The following is a 21,738-nucleotide window of genomic DNA, read 5'->3' as shown; positions in this document are numbered from 1 at the left end:
GGCTTATGAGCAGCCGCTCGACCGTGAAATCCAAGTTTTCTCACCTCTTGCCTACCTGTCATAGTACTTGTAGTGGATCCTGGTGCAGTTTTGAATTTCTGTGTGATGGGCTGGATAGATGTCTGCCTATTACACATTACAACCCTCTTCAACTGTCGGCGGTCTCTGTCAGTCAACAGACAAGGTCGGCCTGTATGCTTTTGAGCTGTATGTGTCCCTTCATGTTTCCACTTCACTGTCACATCAGAAACTGTGGACCTAGGGATGTCTTGGAGTGTGTAAATCTCACATATAGACATATGACACAAGTGACGCCAAATCACCTGACCACGTTCGAGGTCCGTGTGTTCCGCGGAGCACACCATTCTGCCCTCTCATGATGTCTAATGATATTGAGGTCAATGATACGGAGTACCTGGCAGTTGGTGACAACACAATACACCTAATATGAAAAATGTAAGTTTTTGGGGGTGTTGGGATACTTTTGATCACATAGTGTAGTTTGGAGAACAGTATAGGGCCAAATAGATGGCCTTGGTTTGTAGTGATGAATGTTAGGCAGCAAAAACACAATATCTGCAGTTGTGAAAATGTCCTTGCCATGTTTCCACCATTATGTCTGGTGTGAATTTTGCCTCACCCAACAGATGATGCGATCACTCATGGAAAGCATATACTGGAAACCTCCAGTAGGGGGCTGACCAGGTTGAAGTGGACATGCTGCAACCAGACGTTGTGTATTTCATGCCATCTGCATTTCAAATATGTTTGTCAATCAGTCTTGCAATGCTGACAAACCAAGCAGGTTTTGGTCCACAGTTTGCAGTCCCACTTCACATCTGGGCAGAAAAAAATGGTCCTAACAAGTTTAGTAGTGGGATGTACCCTCAGGTGTGACAGTCTGTACAAGCTATTGAAAATGGCTTCCTCCAAGGGAGTGGGACCAGTGAAAGATGATAGTGTTGTGAAACATCGCACCAGATCTACATGGAGGAACCAGGGATAGTGTGCTGCTCAAGCTTCAATTCAGTTATAGTATCTTGCAGAAGATTGCAGATTTGCATATACTGTTGTTGGACCTTGGTCAGTTCATCATAGTTGATGTCAGCTGAGAATGCATTTGCTTGAGATAGGTAATCAGCAGTAACATTGTCCACACCCTTGAGATGCTGAATGTTAGTTGTGCAACATAATCAAGGTGGCAAAACAAGTCTGAATGCAAGTCGTTAATGTTGAAGGATCACAACAATGGGTGCATTAGGCTCCTCAAGATCTTTCAGTTATGCCAAAAAAATCAAAATATCATCCAGGTATGTGTGACAGAATGGAAATTTGAAGAGTATGTTATTAGTGAAGTGTTGCCAACTTTGGACTGAATTTTTCAAGCCATAAGGCATGAACAAAAATTTGTAGAGTCCAAATGGTGGTGTTATCTTATTTTTGGATATGTCCACGGTAGCCTTGGGAATTTGCAGGCGAGCTTTTTTACAGTCTAGAACACTAAACACAGCAGCTCCTGCTACAGTGTGAGTAAAGTTTTGGATGTTCGGTATTGAGTCACTGTTAGGTACTGTGTGAGCATTGAGGGCCCAGTATTCATCAGATAATTTGTACATTCCATCTTTCCTGGGAATTAAATGTATGGGTGAAGCCCACAGGCCATCTGGTTGCCTGGCTATTTCACCTTGCAGTAAGTCATCGATAGCAGTTTTAGCTGCTTGTAGTACGCCTGGTCTCCTCTGTTTAAATGGCACACCATTCATTGGTGAAATGGAGGGTCAGCAAGGTTGGCGCATGGGAGATGCATGCACACTGTTAGAAAAGTTCACTGTACTGGCCTGTATTTGGGATGAGTTGCGGAGTGTGATATGTCCCGACTCCCAGCTGTACATACAAGGGTGAGTCAAATGAAAACCTTAAATATTTTTTGAAATATTATTTATTGTGTAGTAGTGGTACAAAGCTGTATCACTTTTCAACATAATCTCCCCCACGCTCAATGCAAGTCCTCCAACACTTACAAAGTGCTTAAATTCCTGTAGAAAAAAATTCTTTTGGTAGTCCACATAACCACTCATGCACCGCGTGGTGTACCTCTTCATCAGAACGGAACTTCTTTCCTCCCATCGCATCTTTGAGTGGTCCAAACATATGGAAATCACTTGAGGCAAGGTCTGGTGAGTATGGTGGATGAGGAAGACACTCCTGCTGACAGCAATCCAAGTCACTTTGATTTGATTGCAGGCTGCAGATGATTTTTTTTAGGAGATCTGTGTATGATGCACTGGTGACAGTGGTCCCTCAAGGCATGTAATGCTCCAAAATGACACCTTTTTCGTCCCAAAAGAGAGTCAGCATACCCTTCCCTGCTGATGGTTCTGTTCGAAACTTCTTTGGTTTTGGTGATGAGGAATGGCGCCATTCCTTGCTTGCTCTCTTCATTTCTGGTTGTTGGCAGTGAACCCAGGTTTTGTCCCCAGTAAAGATTCTTGCAAGGAAGCCATCACCTTCTCATTCAAAGCTCTGAAGAAGTTCTTCACAAGTATCAACACGTCATTCTCTCATTTCAGGAATCAGCTACTGTGGCGCCCATCTTGCAGACACTTTGTGAAACTGGAGCACATCATGCACAATGTGGTGTGCTGACCCATGACTAATCTGTAAACATGCTGCAATGTCATTCAGTGGTTTTCCTTCACTATGGCTTCAACTGCTGTAATGTTCTGTGGAGTCACTACTCGTTGTGCCTGACCTGGATGAGGAGCATCTTCCACCGAAGTCACACCATTTGCGAACTTCCTACTCCATTCGTAGACTTGCTGCTATGACAAACATGCATCACCATACTTAACCTTAGTTCATCAAGGAATTTCAATAGGTTTCACACCTGCACTATGCAAAAACCAAATAACAGAACACTGTTCTTCCCTGGTGCAAGTCGCAAGTGGGGCGGCCATCTTTATACTGATACTGCGACAGCATCTGTGCATCTGCACTATGCAGCCATCTACAGGTGATTCTGCATGCTGTTTGTAGCATGCTTACCAAATTTGAGGATAACTGTGGAAAATTTTTATTTGTTATTACAAATTTAAGGTTTTCATTTGACTCACCCTTGTATGTGTCACCTGCTGGCATCACAGAAGGTGCTGTCTGGTTGACAGTGGATATTATTTGGAGATGATGATGACATTCCTGCTTTATGTGCCACATGTAAGAATGTGTGGAATCTATTTCACTACATAATGAAAGTATTGTGGTGTGTGCTTCAAGATTCACATTGTGTAGCTTGATCTCCTTTTTCACTTTTTCATAACTCATTGTCACCTCTTGTATTTCCAATTCTAAAACTTGACAGTCATGAAGCATTTACAGACAGGTGTCATGTGTAGAGACTGAGTGTGGTGTTCATGGACAGTCCCTTCTGGAACTGCCTGTGGAACTGGTGTTGGATTTCCTGTGATATTGGGAACTGACTCTTCACTGCTGGTCTATCTGAGGTTATCTCATATTAGATCTGGGAAGAGAGAAATGTAACAGAAAATCTGCATCCAAGATTCATTCTTGAACATCTGCAACCAGAAAATGCCATGGCAATTACTCAAATACACTGCGGTCCACGTGCATGTGACAGTTTTGAAAAGTTTGATATGATTATCATTTGCAGCCCATAGTTGAATAGCAAATGTAAACTCTGTTGGTAGTTTTTTGCATACTTCCAAACCAGTGTCAGTGAGGTAGTATTGATTTGTTGAGTTGCATTACATGTACAGTCTACTACTGTCAGTCAGAAGTGGAGCAAAACTAGTTTGGTCCACTTGTTTGAGCTGTTAGTAGCTTAAGCAAGTTCATTGTATTCATATAGTTTGCACAGTGTGGAGCTGTTGAATGCCATGTCACCAATTTGAGCATGAACCCAACACAGCCAGTTGTGTCAGCTTGGCTATGTCAGGAATGTTAGGCCTAGTGACATCACCTGTGAGTGTATGTAATCGTTCAGATCATGTCAGTTGGTCATGGCTGCAGGAAATGTGTTACACCAGGAATGTACTGATGGCAGTCATTGTAGTCCGTGACATCCATCTATTGTCATTGCTGTAGGTTAGCAAAAAATCTGTCAGCCAGGACTAATTTGCTTTCCATCATTTCGCTGTTGTGTGAGATCATTGCCAGCTGTATCTATGACTGTAGTTTGATGAGTCACAGCATCCATATCATGGTGGGTTACCATTGTGGGAATTCCAGCTGGGAATGTTCACAGGAAGAAGCAGAATGCCAGTAAATGAACTTACTACACACTGTATTTGTAAACATTTACATACTTAGCAAGTGAAACATAGTCTCTCTGGAAGAGACCACACTTGTCATCACAGAGTCTTGTTGTAAAATATTTTACTTTATTGATGGTGAGGTCCCCACAACACTAAATCAGTATTTTTTTTTTTTTTGCTCGACCAGTCCACAGGTGTACTGCCGGTCCATAGTGTCCAACGGGCACAATATTTTGGCGATAAGACATGTTGCTATCATCAGGTGCGCTGACAAACTGAGCTCCTGAGGGTGAGCGGCTGTCTTAAATCCCCTCCCCTCATGAGCGGTACTCCCTGTGGTCTGCGCCCACACATCAGTGGTCGCTGAGATGCTGGCGTCGGCGTCTGTAGTGACATCGGGGAAATTGCCTTATCCACCCTAGTTGCCTGTTTGTTTCCTTTGCTGAGCATCTTTTTAATTAGACTCAGTGCTGATTCCCATGCTCTGCTGAGGTTGTAGCTGCAATCTTGGTTGATGAGTCTATGGGAGCCTTTATATTTTATGAAGTAACAGCTTTTTCATGAGATGAGAAAACATTTTATTTTCCAAGCACACATCAAAAACTAACAAGAATAAACAACTCGTAACCAAGCCGACTATGGCAAAGATAAATATCTATCAGCTGCAGCTTTCACCCGCTGTTTTTGGTGCAGTGGATAAATGACATCGCCACAAGTCCATCCCTGGTACGAATTTCGATAGCGTCTCTAACGACGCTGTCACATTATTTAGATGTCTGTGCCAAGACCCTGGTATGTTGGTAGTCCATTTCGTGATTTTTGGACAAACAGTGCTCTGTGACTGCCGTCTTGTTGGGGTGCCCAAGTTGAGTGTGCCTCTGATGTTCTCGGCAACAATCTTTGACGGTGCACACTGTCTGTCCAATATAAGTCTTCCCACATTGACATGGAATTTAGTATATGCCGGACTTCCACAAACTAAGATCATCTTTGACACTTCCCAATAGTGCTCATGTTTTATTTGGTGGGGAAAAATGTTCCTACTCGGTGTTTCCTCAATATTTGTCCTGATAGTGTGCCAGTATACAGTATATAGTCAGTGGCTATCTCTTTCTCCATGACTTCTTCCATCTCCACACGTTGTACTGTAGAGGTGGGGCAGAGAGCATGTCTGATCTGCCATTCCAAGTACCCATTTTTCCTGAATACAGTTTTGAGGTGTTCCAGCTCTCAGGGCAGACTCTCTGCGTCACAGATGGTGTGTACCCTGTGCACCAGTGTTTTTAGCACCCCATTCCTCTGCGCAGTGTGGTGGCAGCTATCTGCTTGCAAATACAGGTCAGTGTGCATTTTCTTCCTTTATACCCCATGGCCAAGGGTGTTATCTGCTCTTCTTTTGACCATGACATCCAGGAATCGTAATCTTCCTTCTCCTTCGGTCTCCATAGTGAATTTGATGTTCAGATATATGGAGTTCAGGTGTGTAAGGAAGTCTAGGAGCTTGTCCCTTTCATGGGGCCAGATCACTAACAAGTCATCCACATAATGTAGAAAACAAGTAGGTTTCCATTTGGATGATGCCAAAGCTTCCTCCTTGAAGTACTCAAAATAGAAATTCGCTACCACAGGTGAGACTGGGCTCCCCATTGGGACTTTGTGACTCCTTGTGTTTGTTCATAGTATTCTCCATTAAAGAGAAAATACGTGGAGGTCAGAATGGAAATTCGTACCAGGGATGGAACAAGTCATTCAGTGTTGCTTAAGAGAAATGGAATGGACATATTCTTATTTGGAGCATTGTGAAATTTTAATGTGATAGTTTAAAAAATAATTTTAATTCTACACCCAGCTGGTAAGTTTTTTTGTAACAGAATTTACTGATTGCTGTAAGTTTTACTCAGTTTCCCTTTTTTGTGGTACTGCAAATAACATTGCTTTATGAGAATCTATGTTTCAGCTTAGATCATTAATGGGCAAAAGGAACAGATGTGGCCCCATTCCTGGTACTTGAGATACAATATGTTTCATTATATTACACTCTGATAAGTATTCAGAAACAGTTTTAAGGTTGCCATTAGTGTGCTTGATGCACTTGTTTACAATTGCTCAGGAATAAACTGATCTAAACATTGGATCGACCTCAAATACCTTACTTTTCAAGTACATGAAATGTATTCACAGTTTCAAATATGAACAACTATCAGCTGTATAAGGGATGACAACGAGAACTGTGTACTGGCTTTCTACAATCTGTTGTAGAAAGTTCATGAAAGACGTCGCCATGTGCTTGCTTTCACAGTTTTCTCAATGTTTATCTTTCTGTTTATCTCAATGTTTATCTTTTGTCCATTTTTTCAGAAGGATCATTCTGTCATGCACTAATTTTAGCATTTTCAGTTCAGTGTTGTCTTCTTATAGTTTCGTTATATCCATTTTCAGAACACTAATTGTAAAGTGTAAAATGTTATGTAATTACTCATATTTGAGTTGTTAAAAATAAGAACAAACATGATTTATGGATGGGTGGTTGGTTGATTTGGGGGAAAGGACCAAACAGTGAGGTCACTGGTCCCACTGGATTACAGAAGATGGGGAAGGGAGTCGACCATGCCCTTTCAAAGGAACTATCTCAGCATTTGCCTGAAGTGATTTAGGGAAATCGCGAAAAACAATCAGGCTGGCCAGTCCCAGTGTGCTAACCACTGTGCCACCTTGCTTGGTACAATTTATGGAACATAGTACTTTATAGAGCAACTTGTAAGACACAGGTTGTGCATTGCCCTGAACATGTTGATTGGACAACAGTAAAACCGGGTACAGGGTAGGATGAGCTCTTTATTGTGTTTACTTAAATAACAGTGTTTCTTTGGCGGCACACCTGTGCATGCCAGGGGGCTGACCCAAGTGGCCTCTATAAGCAGGCCTGTGAACTCTATGGATGTGCAGTCTCTGGAATTGCACATGACATGAGTGATGATACATCAGAGTACTGTTATTCAAAAATGACTTGGCAGTCACCTATTTTGAAGAACCTCCCAACTGCACAGAATGATGTAATGGTAACCGTATGCTATGTTCACCTACAGTTGTGTATAGGTATGTGTCCAAGCAGTAGTTAAATAACTAATAGTTCTACAAGACATCGATTCTCTCATTGATAATCAATTCCAGTTTCTAAGTAACAGTAACTTACATGAATACAGTGCTGAGAGAAATTACTAAATATGTCTTCAGTTCTAAATAATTTTAGAGTGAAGGCCACAACTCACTGAATAGTTGAGAGTTGCAGACAGGCACATAAACAATTTGTAGGTCCAAAAAGGATGATTTACTCAGATAAAGAACTTTTGATTGCTCCGATAGCAATTTCATCAGTTAATCTATAATTAAATAACCTGAAGTTTAATTAAATCAATTTTAATGTGTTTTTATAGTTTACGTGTTTTTCAAAGTTCTGAGTAATATTTGTTGTATGTTGGAAGCCTAGCTGTAAAACTAGTTGATTTATTTATTACTTATATATTTATTTGTCCATATAAAACTCTTTTTCAGTACATATATTTTACATAGGATATTGGACAGAAACCTTTTTATCTATTGCTTTTTCAAACGCCTAACATACATTATTTAATTTTTTATAGTGAATTGGATCTATACAGTTAATAATTACAAATTTTTTGAAATATTGTATATTATAACTTATTTCTACAATTAAAGATAGAAACTACATTTTTTATTGCATAAGATACTGTGAGATTGAATAGTAGCAATTTTTCAGAAGGTAGGCTGTCACAGACTTTTTAAAGCTTTGTAGTTCAGGAAGAGATTTTATATGTCTTGGTAATCTGTTGTAAAGTTTTGTTCTTGCATGATATACACCTTTTTGGCATAATGTGGTGTTACAATGATTAACATGTATGTCACTGTCTGACCTGGTACTGTAATCATGGACACTTTTGTTTTGAGGAAAAAGGTTTTCTTTTCTCAGTATGCTTTTTTTGACATGCATGACTACTTCCAGTATACAATTGTAGGGAAAGGGTAGGATCTTTAGATCTTTAAAGAAAGGTTTGCATTGTTTTATACTGCTCACTTGTTTCATTATTCTTATAATTGCCTTTTGTTTCCTGAAAACTGTTATGGCCTGGTGTACATTTCCCCAAAAAATGATACAGTACTTCAGTATTGAATGTGCATGAGCAAAGTATACAGCCCCAACTGTTTCTGCACTAGTGTTGTTGCAAAGAATTCTTACTACATAGCTCATTTTTGCTAGTTTTGAATTTAGGGATGTGATATGAGTGCTCCATTTAAGATTTTCCTTGATATGAATCCCAAGAAATTTAGTTTCATTGACAGCACTAATGTTTTGGTTATCTATAAATATTACAGGTTGTGCCAGATTTTTAGTTTGATCAGTGTGGAAATTCATGAGTACCGTTTTTTGGGGCTTAACTACTAGCCTGTTTCTGGTAAACCGTTCAGACACTCGTTTTGTAATATCTTTTGCAGATGCAGTAAGATTTTCTTCTTTATTCCCTTCAATCAACAGTTTGGTGTCATCTGCAAACAGTACTGGTTCAGAATCCCTAATGTGTGATGGGAAATCATTAATTTAGACCAAAAAAGAGAAATTTAAATACTGAAGAGTATTCAACTTACTTTTTTTTAACACAAAACTTAAAGGGCTTCTGTTTTGATGCCAGTGCTATATATAGGCTCAGTAGCATAACATTTTTTTATTAATATGGAAATGAAATTTTTGCGCGTTTAACTATTCTTATAATTTTTGATCAATAAATAGTTTTCCTTTCTAACAGTTAAAGCAGGAATTCACTGTATTGCTAATATCATGAATAACAGTGTGGTTCCTAACCATATTGTGCTGATTTCATTGATAGATGTACTGAAACAGCAAACTGTATTTAAGTCGTTTATTAACTGTGTAATTCTAAAGCATTTAATTTTAGCCTGAAACATTTATGATGGGGAAAGTTTTTATTGTAACCTATCTCAATTAGATGTGTATATCTTCTAGGAAGTATTTCTCAAGAAGTCTTTGATGTTTTTGGATACAAACTATGTTGTTCCTACTGGAAGTGGATTTCCAATCAACTTGAATGCTGTCGGCACTGCTGCTGTTCATCTAAAAATGTCTGGTCAGCTCAATATTACTGATTTCAATTCTTCAGGTCACCTGGATTTAAAAGGAGAAATAAAACCAAGGTACGACAAATCTCTTGTGTGGTGAAGAGAACAGTTTTGATCACACTTTTTATTTAACTATACTAACTGGTTTTGTCCATATTAGATCATTTTCAGCTCTAGATTTAGAATAAAGAGAAAAGAAAACTAGAACAATTAATTATTCGCAGTCATATAAGTTATTTGTAGTAACAGCTGACAGAGATACATATAATAAATGTGTCAGGCTGCCTAAATCACAAGAAGACACTTTCTACCATGAGCATCAGCAGGAAACTGTCAACAGCTCCACTGTTATATATGAAAGTACATCTCTGTTGGTTTTTTTTTTTTTTTTTTTTTTTTTTGTTTGTGGTTTTAGGGCGCAAAACTTCTATGGTCATTAGCGCCCAATCTCTGTTGGGTGTTATCATCTTGATAAATGTTAGCTCCATATCTCATACATTGTGATGTATGCGTATGTGTTGTTAGTACATTTATTACAAAGGTTAAAATATGAATAAAATTATTTAAACGTAAGAATTATAATGGAGAGTGCTACTCACCACATAGCGGAGGCATTGAGCAACAGACAGGCACATTTAAAAGAAGATGATTGGCTATTATTCAGCTATTCTACAAAGTGACCAACTCACATGGCCACTTTCATCTTTGGACTCTGTAGCCATATGGGTGCAAGTTGTGCATGTATGAAAGTGTGTGTTTGCTTTTTTGCATCTGATGAACAACTTTGTTTGGTAGCAGAATAATATCCAACAGCCTACTTCTAAATGTGTCTGTCTGGCAATCAGCACCTCCTATAAATTGTTAGTAGCATTCTATCCTAATTTGATTTGTTATTATGCATCCCAAATTTTATTATGTATGAACACAGCAATTTGAAAATGAGGCTATCATTTTATATTACAGTAATTCAGTTTCAGGACCATCTAAGATGTTTATTTTCACTAAAATGTTTATAAACAGCTTAATTTACTTACAAAATAAGGATTTTAAAATTATAAAATCATATGTAGAAAGTGAAGCTATACAAAATGTCAAAGCTTATGAGAAAATTAATGTTGGATCATGAGCATGAATGTAGCTTGATATCTTCATACAGGGGCAGAGTTCAAGTTTAACAGTTGTGTAATTATGGAGAGACTTCTAGGTACTATCTCATTTGTCAACAGTGCCAGGGATAATTTTGACTGGAATATGCCCATACAACATTTTAGCACCTCCCAGGGAATTTTTTTAACTCACTGGAACAAGTTGGCACTGGAAATTTAATATGTAGTACACAACACTGTACTGCACTGCCCACTTATTCCTATATGCACTAACTAACGTGAAAATGTAAGTGTAAAATGTTAGTACTGAACTGAAAAAATGCCACTTGAAAGTCAGTGTCCTATGGATCACTGAAACAGCTCTAAGCTCCCAGCACTATTGTGCATTTAATCTATTTATTAAAGTTTTGGTTAGTTGCACATCATCATGGGCCACAGTGAAAGAATGGATTTTTCTAAATTCTGGCTACATTAACTTCTAGGGATCAACCATTCACTTGTTTCATTTGCTCAAATTATTCAGTAGAAAATTGCAATTACCAATCAAAAATGCAGACAGGTATTTGCTGAATAAAGTTCACAACTCAAAGGAGTTTGTGTTTAAGGAAATTGTTAGATTTATTTTCCTTGTGACCTGCAGCAACAATTGTAATCAACTACCAAGAATGAATGTTTCTCCTATGCAGAATGTAAGTAACCAGGCATTATCTCAACTACATCCTTACTCACTCTAAAGCCTTGAAAAATTACAAGTCCAACTTGCTTCAGATTCAAATTAAAGTTTTCATATGCTAACAGGCAAAAATCACAAGACTGAATCTACAATCTAGATCAGCAGTAAAATTTCAGAGTTCAGAATCATCCCCTACTGAATAAAATACTTGAAGTCAACAACTTGAAAATATTACTAAATATTCACTGGTGACATACGTGAAATTTTCTAAGTCCACAATGCGACAGTATTTTTAAGTGTGTATCCGTGACACACTCAAAAATTTTCTAATTTACCAATATGACAATATTTTAAAGAATTCGCTGGTGACACAGGCAAAAATTTTCTAAGTCCACAATGCAGCACTTAGAAAAATCTCAATACTTTCACAAAGCAATTGACTTGCCACCTTTTCAACTCACATAGAGACTGCTGGCAAATACAGCACAAATCAGACTGCATGAGTTAACTGGTGGCCAGATATTTAAATTCTTGCATAGGTTACATGAGTCAAACAAGTATTATATATGAAATCCCTTCCAAATTTTACCAGCTTTTTAGTCCTGAAATTAGATTTTTAGTACACATACTGGTCTTCAAAAAAATTACACTTTTAAAATGAGAAACGTCACTTTTGGTGATATTGTTAATAAATATAAACAATTAATATGAAACCATTTATAATTTCCTAACTATTGTTTTTCTTTAATTTTGCTGCTACTTTTATAATATAAATTAATCTTGTGGTCAGATGTGCCAAGTTTTCAACACAAAATACACATTCTGGCCTATAGTTACAAAATGTTGGTGCTTATCACTATTTTGGTTTAATTCTCTAACAGGTCTCTATGAGACCTATCCATTGACACTTTGTTTATGAAAATGATGCAACTGTCACCAAGTTAAAAAAATTTTAAAATTGATTTGGTTTATAAGTTGTTTAACACAGAATGACTTAAAAACTGTTCATCGCACTGAGGGTGCACTTATACTCTCATTCACACTATAATTTTCCCTTTATTTCTGTGCTTACTGGCTTTCCAGTATCTTACTGGGTTCACATTTTGTTTGAACATCCCTGATTTTCAGTCTTTCATAGGTTCCTTTAATCTGTCATGGTGGCCTTTTCCAACATTTTTTTCTACTCAACGACTTTTCAGCACTGGGAAATCTGGCCACATGCTTTCAGAGGGAGTTTTTGTCATCTGATAAGCATCAGAATTTGTCATACAGGGTGACTGCTCCAATAGCAGATGTCAAATATTGCAAACATGTACCATATTTTATGGAATATAAGATGCACTTTTGTCTTCAAAAGATTGCCTCAAAAATTCAGGTGGGCCTCATACTCAAAACTAATAAAAAAAATTTCGAGTGTCTCATTTAAAATTCCCACCAGTCTTAAAAATGGCCATATATTTGATGCCTTGGTGAACCTATCTCTATCTGGCAACATTAGATTCAACTGGCTGTAGCAGCGCACTGATGAGATGAGTATGAGTTACAGGGATTCATAAGCTTGCGAACATAGTCTCTCTCCTGCTCTGCCATCTCAAACACAGAACAATGTCTAGCCTATGATGCATCATTGCAGTCTATGGTGCCAGTGAACTTGAATTAAAAGTGATTTGTGTTATTGGTAACAGTAGAATATTTTTGTTAGTAGGTAGTTTCGTAATAAAAAAAAAAAAGGTGTTCATATGATGCGGGCTATAAATTGAAAGTAATAGCATACACAGAAGGACATGGAAACAGAGCAGCTGAGTGGCATTTTGATGCTCCACCAATAATGTTATTCATGTTCAGTGGGCTAGTAAAGAAGAACTTAAGAAAATGAGGAACACTAAGTATGCAAAAGGAGGACTGAATGCAAAATGGCCAAAACTAGAAGATGATCTATTGAAATGGATTCAAGGACACTGTCAAAATGACATTTGAATTAATACAAAAATGTTTGAAACACATGCTCTTAAGCTGCTACTACAGTGGAACTTAAAAGACTTTAAGGGTTGTGTTGGTTGGTGCTACAGGTTTAGGAAGCATCATGGAATTAGCATGCAGGCCAAAACCAAAATATCTCAGAAATTTCCACAAGAGTATGAAGAGAAAGTATTGTTGTTTCTCCACCACGTTATTATGCAATATTGAAAGCAAACTGATGTGGAACTAAGCGAAATCTGATGGTACTAAACTTAATCCAATGATCATTTTCAAGTGCAAAACAATGCCAAAACCTTCAGAAATACCACCAGGTGTTAATGTACATGACAAGGGTTGGATGGGCAAGGCTGGTCTGAAATTATGGATTAACAGAGTGTGGGAGGGAAGGGTAGGGCTTTATTCAAGAAGAGTTCTCTTCTTATGCTAGATCAGTTTAGTAGTCATTTGAAAGTGGTATTGAGACAGGGAAATACAGAGCTTGCTGTTATTCTGGGATGACTTACTTTGCAATTGCAAACTCTTAATGTCTTGGTAAATGAACCATGTAAAGTGTATATGAGAGAGGAATGGAACAAATGGATGATGGATGAAATCCAACATGAATTCATGGCAAAAGAAGCTTTAAAATGACCTGCAATCAAATATGTGTGTCATTATATAAAACAGTCATGGTCTAGAGTGAAAGAAGACGTTACTATTAAATCTTTCTCTTGATGGCAGTTACTGTTAAATATTTCTCTTGATGGCAGTGAAGACCATCTTATGTATGAAGAGAACAACAATGAAGAAGAAGAAGAATGAGAAAGCTCAGATGATGGTATTCAGGGATTTTTAAAGGTTAGTTCAATTTCATAAACTAAGATTTTTTTACCCCAATTTTGTAATCTAATAATAAAAATTGTAAAAATATTTTTCAATGGAGAAGTAACACAGTCAACCAGTTGCAAGTAATTGTTTAATACATTTACCTAGGTTTTAACACTTCCAAGGGTGTCTTTATTAGAATGAAAATTTAAAAACCCTATAACATAGTACATTGAAAAATAAGTTTGACGGAAACCAAAATGAAGAATGTCATAACATAGAGATGTTACTTAGGTAAAGTTACTTTGCAAGAAGGCAATAGTCAAAGTTTAGAGCAGATGTACTCAAGTCAAAAATTAAAAACTTCCAGCCTTCAGTACATGTACCTGCAAGGAACATCAGACTGAATGGCCCTGTAGCTTACATTGCTGCTATGAAAACAAGACACAAGTTGCGCCACCTATCAGGCACAGACAGTGATATATGTCTATTTGAGACATTATAACCGAAATAATAGCATTAACCAACAGTTAATTATAATAAAAACCAGAATTAACTGTTGTTTTATTTGATTATTTTTGTTATAATGTCTCAAATTGGCATATATAACTATGATTGACTTCATCCATTCCTGCTTGACAATAGCAGCCCAGGTGGAAATTCCACAGTTTCACCTATTAGGCTCCTGCTTTCTTATTTAGCATCACTTCACATGGTTGGAATCCTGTTGCCTTGTTTTTAATGCTATTCATCACATCCTTGAATGAGGCAACGTGTTCAGCCCATCATGTATGATTTTGATAGCAATATGTTTGGCATAATCTTTTGAGCTTGTGCGTATAGTATTCAGCTGGGTTATTTTCCTGGTTGTAAACTTACTTTATGCCTGCTTGCTGCATAATCCTTCCACCGCATGGAAATAAATTGTGAACTGTTATCTGAAAACAGTGCCGTCCAGCTTCCTGAGTTTCTTGAAATAATCCATCTCCAATTACGATACCAAAGTTTTACTAGTAGCTCTTTTAATTCTGTACAGTTCTTCATAGGGTCTCCTGGCCAATGATGCCATATGCTCATTTCGATTTTTTCCCACACCCTGAGGTTGAATGATTTGTGTCTCCCCTTGACCGGTAATTGTATTGTGCTTAACTCATTGGCACCTGTCACATGCACCCAGCTGTTTCCTAACTCTACAATCCATATTATTGAATGAGACATAGTCTTGTAACACCCCCAAGCATTTATGTGTGCCATGGTGATCATGGCCCAAATGTATGTAATTCATGATGGACTGCACATTTTCCTCAGTCCAACACAGTCACCACTCCTCTTTGTCTATGTTTTTTCTGTGAAATAGTACCCCCTTGCAAATTTTCAAAATTTATCAAGTTTCTCTTACTCCTCTGTTGTGAACCTGCTCTTCAGTATGTTTAGATTAGGATCAGTATTCTGTATCTGTCTTATGTCATTGCACATACTTCTAATATTTTTCTCTTCACCTACCTCCTTTGCGTACATCATTATGAATTCAGTATGTTCCTCCTCCTCTTCAGCATTGTCCTCACCCCCACTGGCATATGTGAAAACTTGTCAACGACTACATCATTCGTCTCCTTGTTATGTTCAATCTGTTACTGGAACTGCCAAAAATTCTCTGACATGCCATAGGTGTGTTATGTTTTGACAGGACCCTACTTCCAAAGGATGTACTACAATGTTCTAGTTTTCCATTCACTACCTTTCTTTTTATCTCTTCCTCAACCTTCACCTCACCAGATGCAAGCTTGCCAAAAGACATCATCATTTATTGCACCTTTGAATTTTACTCTATTCATGCCTCCTCCAACACTCAGTTCCAACACATGATCTTTACAGTTAATATGTTCCCCTACAGTTAATATGTGCCCCATTCTCACTCAAAAAATCAATGCCAAGGATCAAATTTTCCACTCATAAGGAATGCATAACTAATCAATTCTCTCCCTATGTCTGTATCTAATACAGTGTCCTTCCTCACTGATTTTCTATTATTCCCAATGGCATTTTTAATTCTCATCCCTCTGACTGGAAATTCAACTGTCTTGTCAGTCCTGAGATGATTATAAAAATGTTCTGCTATTTGACTAATGGAACTGCTAGTGACTACCAGAGCAGTCTCACATACTTTTTCACATACTTTTCCCACTTTATCATCAATTATTGGCTGCACCTTATGAATGTATTCATGCTTTAATTCTCTCTCATCTAGGAGGTCCTCCTCTACTTCATGTAAACAGTCTTTCACCATGGTACACACCTGACCCCCACTATGTGGTTCTATCTCAATCATCCTCTGCAAATATGAACTCAAATGAATTTCAAAATTCTGTATTCCCTAAATTCAACCTCCGTAGCTCCCTGATGAATTTAATTTTTCCTTCTCCCATATTTTTGTATCCATTTTCTGGATATATTTTGCAAAACTGTCCAAATCACTGGCCTCATAGTTGCTTTCATCTTTCTCCATCCACTCTGTATTTTATTCATCCTCACTCACACCCATATACTATTCATCTATATAAATCAAGAAATTCTTGAATTCATCATCTTCATCCCTTTTTCCACTATGTCAATTATAGATTACTGTAGTTTTATTACTCCCCATCCTATCTTTTCTCACCATGAACACATACTCTCCCCTTAATACATCAAATTCTCTATCTCCATCAAATATTTCTGTAAGGCCACATTGTGTGCATTATCCTTCTCACTTCACTTCCATAACTAATTAATGTAATCACATTTGCTAAATGCCCAATCATCTGGTGCCCACTTCCAGATCCGTATGTCCATGTCTACCCAATCAAAATTACGCTCCCTTCTATCCTCCCATGGTTCTAAAAATAAAGGTGGCCACCCAACCTTATTCACACAGATGTCAACAGCGTTTATTTCATGAGGCTCCATTGAATTGGATACAGCTCCTACAACAAAGATATTATTTGCAGCTGCATCCTGCAAATCATAGTCACTTTCCCCATGACCTTTAGAGACAAGTCCCACTGCCTGCTCATTAAAATCATTTGATGGAAGAATCCCTGCCTGCTTATAAATACTCTCATCTATATCACTGGAGTGGGTACTCTTAGGTAAACCTCAATTCACAGAAACACTCTGTGCAGACACTGTGGTCTCTACCATCCCCAAAACCACCACATTCAGGGACTAAGGCCTCAACAGTAACAACAATAGCATCCACTGAAGCTGATTCAACTATACCCAAATCAATATTATTACTGTTGTCATTTAGACACTCACTTGGAACATCACAACACACATTCATCCTCTCAGGTTGTACATCTGATCCTGATTCATTCAATACAGAGGCTAAACCAATACTATTTTCTTCAATACTTACTGCACTACCAGGGCATTGATTCCACAAATTCTTTCTCCTCTTACCTCTTTCTCCTGCTGTGGTTATTATTATTCCTGAAACACTTTCTGGTGTTCTGCCTGTAATTATTATCCCATCTCTTGGTCCAATTTCTTGCATTTTTCTTGTCCCAAAGTGGACTTCATTTGGAACAATTACTAGTTTTCTGAACTCCATCCCTGTTGTTCTCTATTATTCTGCTCTCCTCTCCTTGTTTTACATTGGCCTTGGTTCAATTCTGTTATCATTTTCCCAGGAACCCCTTTGATACCTATTCTCATTGCCATACCTTCCCCTGTTTCATCCCCAACTTTCTTCCATATTCCTCTGTCTATTGTACACTATGTGATCAAAAGTATCTGGACACCCCCCCCCCCCCCCAAAAAAAAACATATGTTTTTCATATTAGGTGCATTGTGCTGCCACCTACTGCCAGGCACTCCATATCAGTGACCTCAGTAGTCATTGGACATCATGAGAGAGCAGAATGAGATGCCCTGCGGAACTCATGGACTTCGAATGTGGTCAGGTGATTGGGTGTCACTTGTGTCATATGTCTGTACATGAGATTTCCACTCTCCTAAACATCCCTAGGTCCACAGTTCTGATGTGATGGTGAAGTGGAAATGTGAAGGGACACCTACAGCACAAAAGCATACAGGCCGACCTCATCTGTTGACTGACAAGAGACAGCCGACATTTGAAGAGGGTCATAATGTGTAATAGGCAGACATCTATTCAGACCATCACACAGGAGTTCCAAACTGCATCAGGATCCACTGCAAATACTATGACATTTAGGCGGGAGGTGAGAAAACTTGGATTCCATGGTCGAGAGGCTGCTCATAAGCCACATATCATGCCGATAAATGCCAAATGACACCTCCCTTGGTGTAAGGAGCATAAACATTGTACAATAGAACAGTGGGAAAATGTTGTGTGGAATGATGAATCATGGTACAAAATGTGGTGATCTGATTTCAGGGTGTGGGTATGGCAAATGCCTGATGAATGTCATCTGCCAGCGTGTGTAGTGCCAACAGTAAAATTCGGGGGTGGAGGTGTTACGGTGTGGTTGTGTTTTTCATGGAGGGAGCTTGCATCTCTTGTTGTTTTGCATGGCACTATCACAGCACAGACCTACAATGATGTTGTAAGCACCTTCGTGCTTCCAGCTGTTGAAGAGCAATTTGGGGATAGCGATTGCATCTTTCAACATGATCGAGCACCTGTTCATAATTCACAGCCTGTATCATAGTTGTTACATGACAATAACTTCCCTGTAATGGACCGGTATTGCACAGAGTCCTGAGCTGAATCCTATAGAACACCTTTGGTATGTTTTTTAACGCTGATTTCTTGCCAGGCCTCTCTGACTAACATCAATACCTCTCCCCAGTGCAACACTCCGTGAAGAATCGGCTGCCATTCCCCAAGAAAACTTCCAACACCTGACTGAAAATGTGCCTGTGAGAGTGGCAGCTGTCATCAAGGCTAAGGGTGGGCCAACACCATATTGAATTGTAGCATTACTGATGAAGGGCACCATGAACTTGTAAGTCATTTTCAGCCAGGTGTCCAGATACTTTTGATCACAAAGTGTAATTCTGCTGGCTATTTCTCCAGTTCTTGTTACTCCTATTATCATACTGTTCCCTCTTACTGCTTACATGATCATTTTCTTGTAAATTGGTTTGCGGGACAGTGCCTGATTCATCCTTCCAATAAAACCTAGAAAATTTTCAATAGAATGGGTTGGACAATGTATCAACCCACTGAAAAGTTTCTGGCAATCTCCTCCTAAAAGTATAAATCTTAGTGGGTAGACACAATGGTCTGTCTAAATGTGCCAACTTTCTTAACTCTTCCTGGAAAAATTATTTCATGGTATATCCCCCCCCACCTCACCACCCAGTATATTGGACCATTCAGAAAATCATTTTGCAACCTACTTTGCTTTGCTTGCCTCCAATGTGTATTCAAAAACAATTTTTCAAATGCTTCAACTGAAACAAACTGATCAGCCCTTTGATTTGCCCATGTTTGAGCAGATACTTTTAACAACCTCCTCACAAATTTAACCATACATTGGTCAGACATACCAGGCATAAAACAATCTTCGCAAGCTGCAACAGAATCTACAGCATGGTATTTACTCTCACCTGAAAAAAGTCTTATCACTGGGTATATGCATACAGGCCACCACCTCTATGCAATTCTATGTTAGTTAAAGTGTTGTTTACTTTGTTAATTTCAATATAGTTCTCAGCAGCCATCTGTTCCATATCTTTCTCAAATTGCCTGCTGTGCTTTCCAGTGTTCTGCCTCTTTCCCAAATGCCTGCTGTGTTTTCCAGTTTACCTATCAGCATCATCTTGGTCTCATCACAGCTGGCCACAATCTTCTTATCCACATTAACTAGAGCCTGTCTTCATTCCTAGCAGCACACACCTGTCTCACTGAGTCACTCCCACGCTTCAACTCAACCTCAACAGTGCCAATTCTGGTTAGCAGGTGCTGTTTCACTGCCCCAAATTTTCCCATTACATCCTAAAAGTTTTTGTCTCAATCAGCCATTATTTCATTTTTAATCCACTCATTCAATTTTCTAAACTTCCAATTTTTTATTGACTGAAAGTTTTAGACTTACAGTTTTGCTGTCTGAATTCCCCCTAGAGCTTTCTAGACCAGCTTAATTTTGGTTTTTAAGCTCTCCACCTGAATCAACAAAATATTAAGCATTTCTTCCTTGGTGATTTCCAGTAATTCTTGTTTTTGTGGACTCTGAGGCTCATTCCCACTCCCATTAAATCACAATTACTGGGTGACTGCTTTATCTTGTGCTCCAAGAGCAAGAGAGCTGAAATTAAAAGCAACAATTAATGTGTCTGCTGTGAAACTTAACTTTCTTGCTAGCTGTGCCTCTGCTGACACTGGTGACAGCTGCTGCTGCAGTGAGGTGTATGTAGAACTGCTGTAGACTGCTTCCCACCAAGTGCTAGCTGAGCTGCTAAGTCACATGATGGGGTGCAGTGGTATGCTGACTCTTGGTTATTGAAGCTGTAATCCCCAGTGGAGTGACAGGTGTAGCTCATACTCAGGCTGCTGTTGCTGCTGCTGCGGTGTTCCCCATAGATCATAGTACTGTTTTCACTAGCAACCCTACTCTGCTTTCTGGATCCCAGCATGAACAGTCCCAGATGAGCCCCCATATGCGATTGTAATGCACTGTCCACTAATTCCTATATGCACTAGCTAACTTGAAAATGTAAATGTAAAATTGAAATACTTACCTCAACAAATGTTACTTGAAATTCAATGTCCAATGGATCATTGAAACACCTCTGAGGCCCTAGCACTACTATGCAAATTATCTATTTATTAAAGTTTTAGTTATTAGCACACATTAATGGGTCACAGTGAAAGGATGGATTTTTCTAAAGTCTGCCTGCATTAACTTCTAGGGACCAACCATTCACTCATTGCATTTGCCCAAATTATTAAATGGAAAATTACAATTACCAGTCAGAAATGCAGGAAGGGATTTGTGTAATGAAGTTTAAAACTCACAGGGGTCTGAGTTGCATGAATTTGTTAGAATTATTTTCCTTATGATCTGCAGCAACAAGTTTAATCAACTTCCAAGGGTGAATGTTTATCCTATGTGAGAATGTAAATAACTAGGCAGTATCTCAACTTGGTCCTCACTCACTCCAAATCCTCAAAAAATTTTAAGTCCAGCATGCTTCAGATTAAAGTTAAAGACTTCAGATACTAACTAGCAAAAACCACAAGTCCAAATATATACTCTAGATCAGTAGTAAAATTTCAGAGTTCAGAATTGTCCCTGATGAAAAATACTCTTAAGTCCACAGCTTGAAAATGTTACTAAATGTTCACTGGTGACATGCATGAAAGTTATGTAAGTCCATTATGAAACAATATTTCACGGTGACACACTCAAAAATTTTCTAAGTGCCCAGTGTGAAAATATTCCTACATGTTCACTGGCAACAAGTGCAGAAGATTCCCAACGTGGCACTTAGAAAAATCGCAGTACTTTCACAAAGTGACTGACTCACCACCCATCCAACTCACACAGAGACATACATACATACATTAGTCCATGTTCCATAGATCATGAATACTACTTCATATCTAAGACAGCTTACAAATACTGCCCAAACTTGCCAGGCTGAGCCAGGGTGGCAGCTGGGTATTTATATTCTAGAAAATGAGTCGAATTAAGTATTTTTGTTTGCTGATCATGTCAAAATATAAATTTATTGTTATATACAAGTATTATTTATGAACTCACTTCCAAATTTTAACAGCTTT

General features: G+C 38.4%; 2 protein-coding genes across 2 annotated transcripts in view; both read left to right on the top strand.

Annotated features, from left to right (window-relative positions):
* LOC126469699 (apolipophorins) overlaps window positions 1-21,738 on the top strand; it is a 738,135-nt gene that overhangs the window by 161,557 nt on the left and 554,840 nt on the right. Inside the window, exon 16 of the mRNA XM_050096873.1 lies at window positions 9,310-9,497. Coding sequence (XP_049952830.1) covers window positions 9,310-9,497 — 188 coding nt within the window. The remainder of the gene's footprint in view (window positions 1-9,309; window positions 9,498-21,738) is intronic.
* Window positions 1-21,738, top strand: part of LOC126469700 (protein GVQW3-like) — a 90,662-nt gene that overhangs the window by 6,309 nt on the left and 62,615 nt on the right. The window lies entirely within an intron of this gene.

This window comes from Schistocerca serialis, chromosome 3, assembly GCF_023864345.2.
Source record: "Schistocerca serialis cubense isolate TAMUIC-IGC-003099 chromosome 3, iqSchSeri2.2, whole genome shotgun sequence".
NCBI lineage: Eukaryota > Metazoa > Arthropoda > Insecta > Orthoptera > Acrididae > Schistocerca > Schistocerca serialis.
This window is presented reverse-complemented; position numbering and strand designations above follow the sequence as displayed.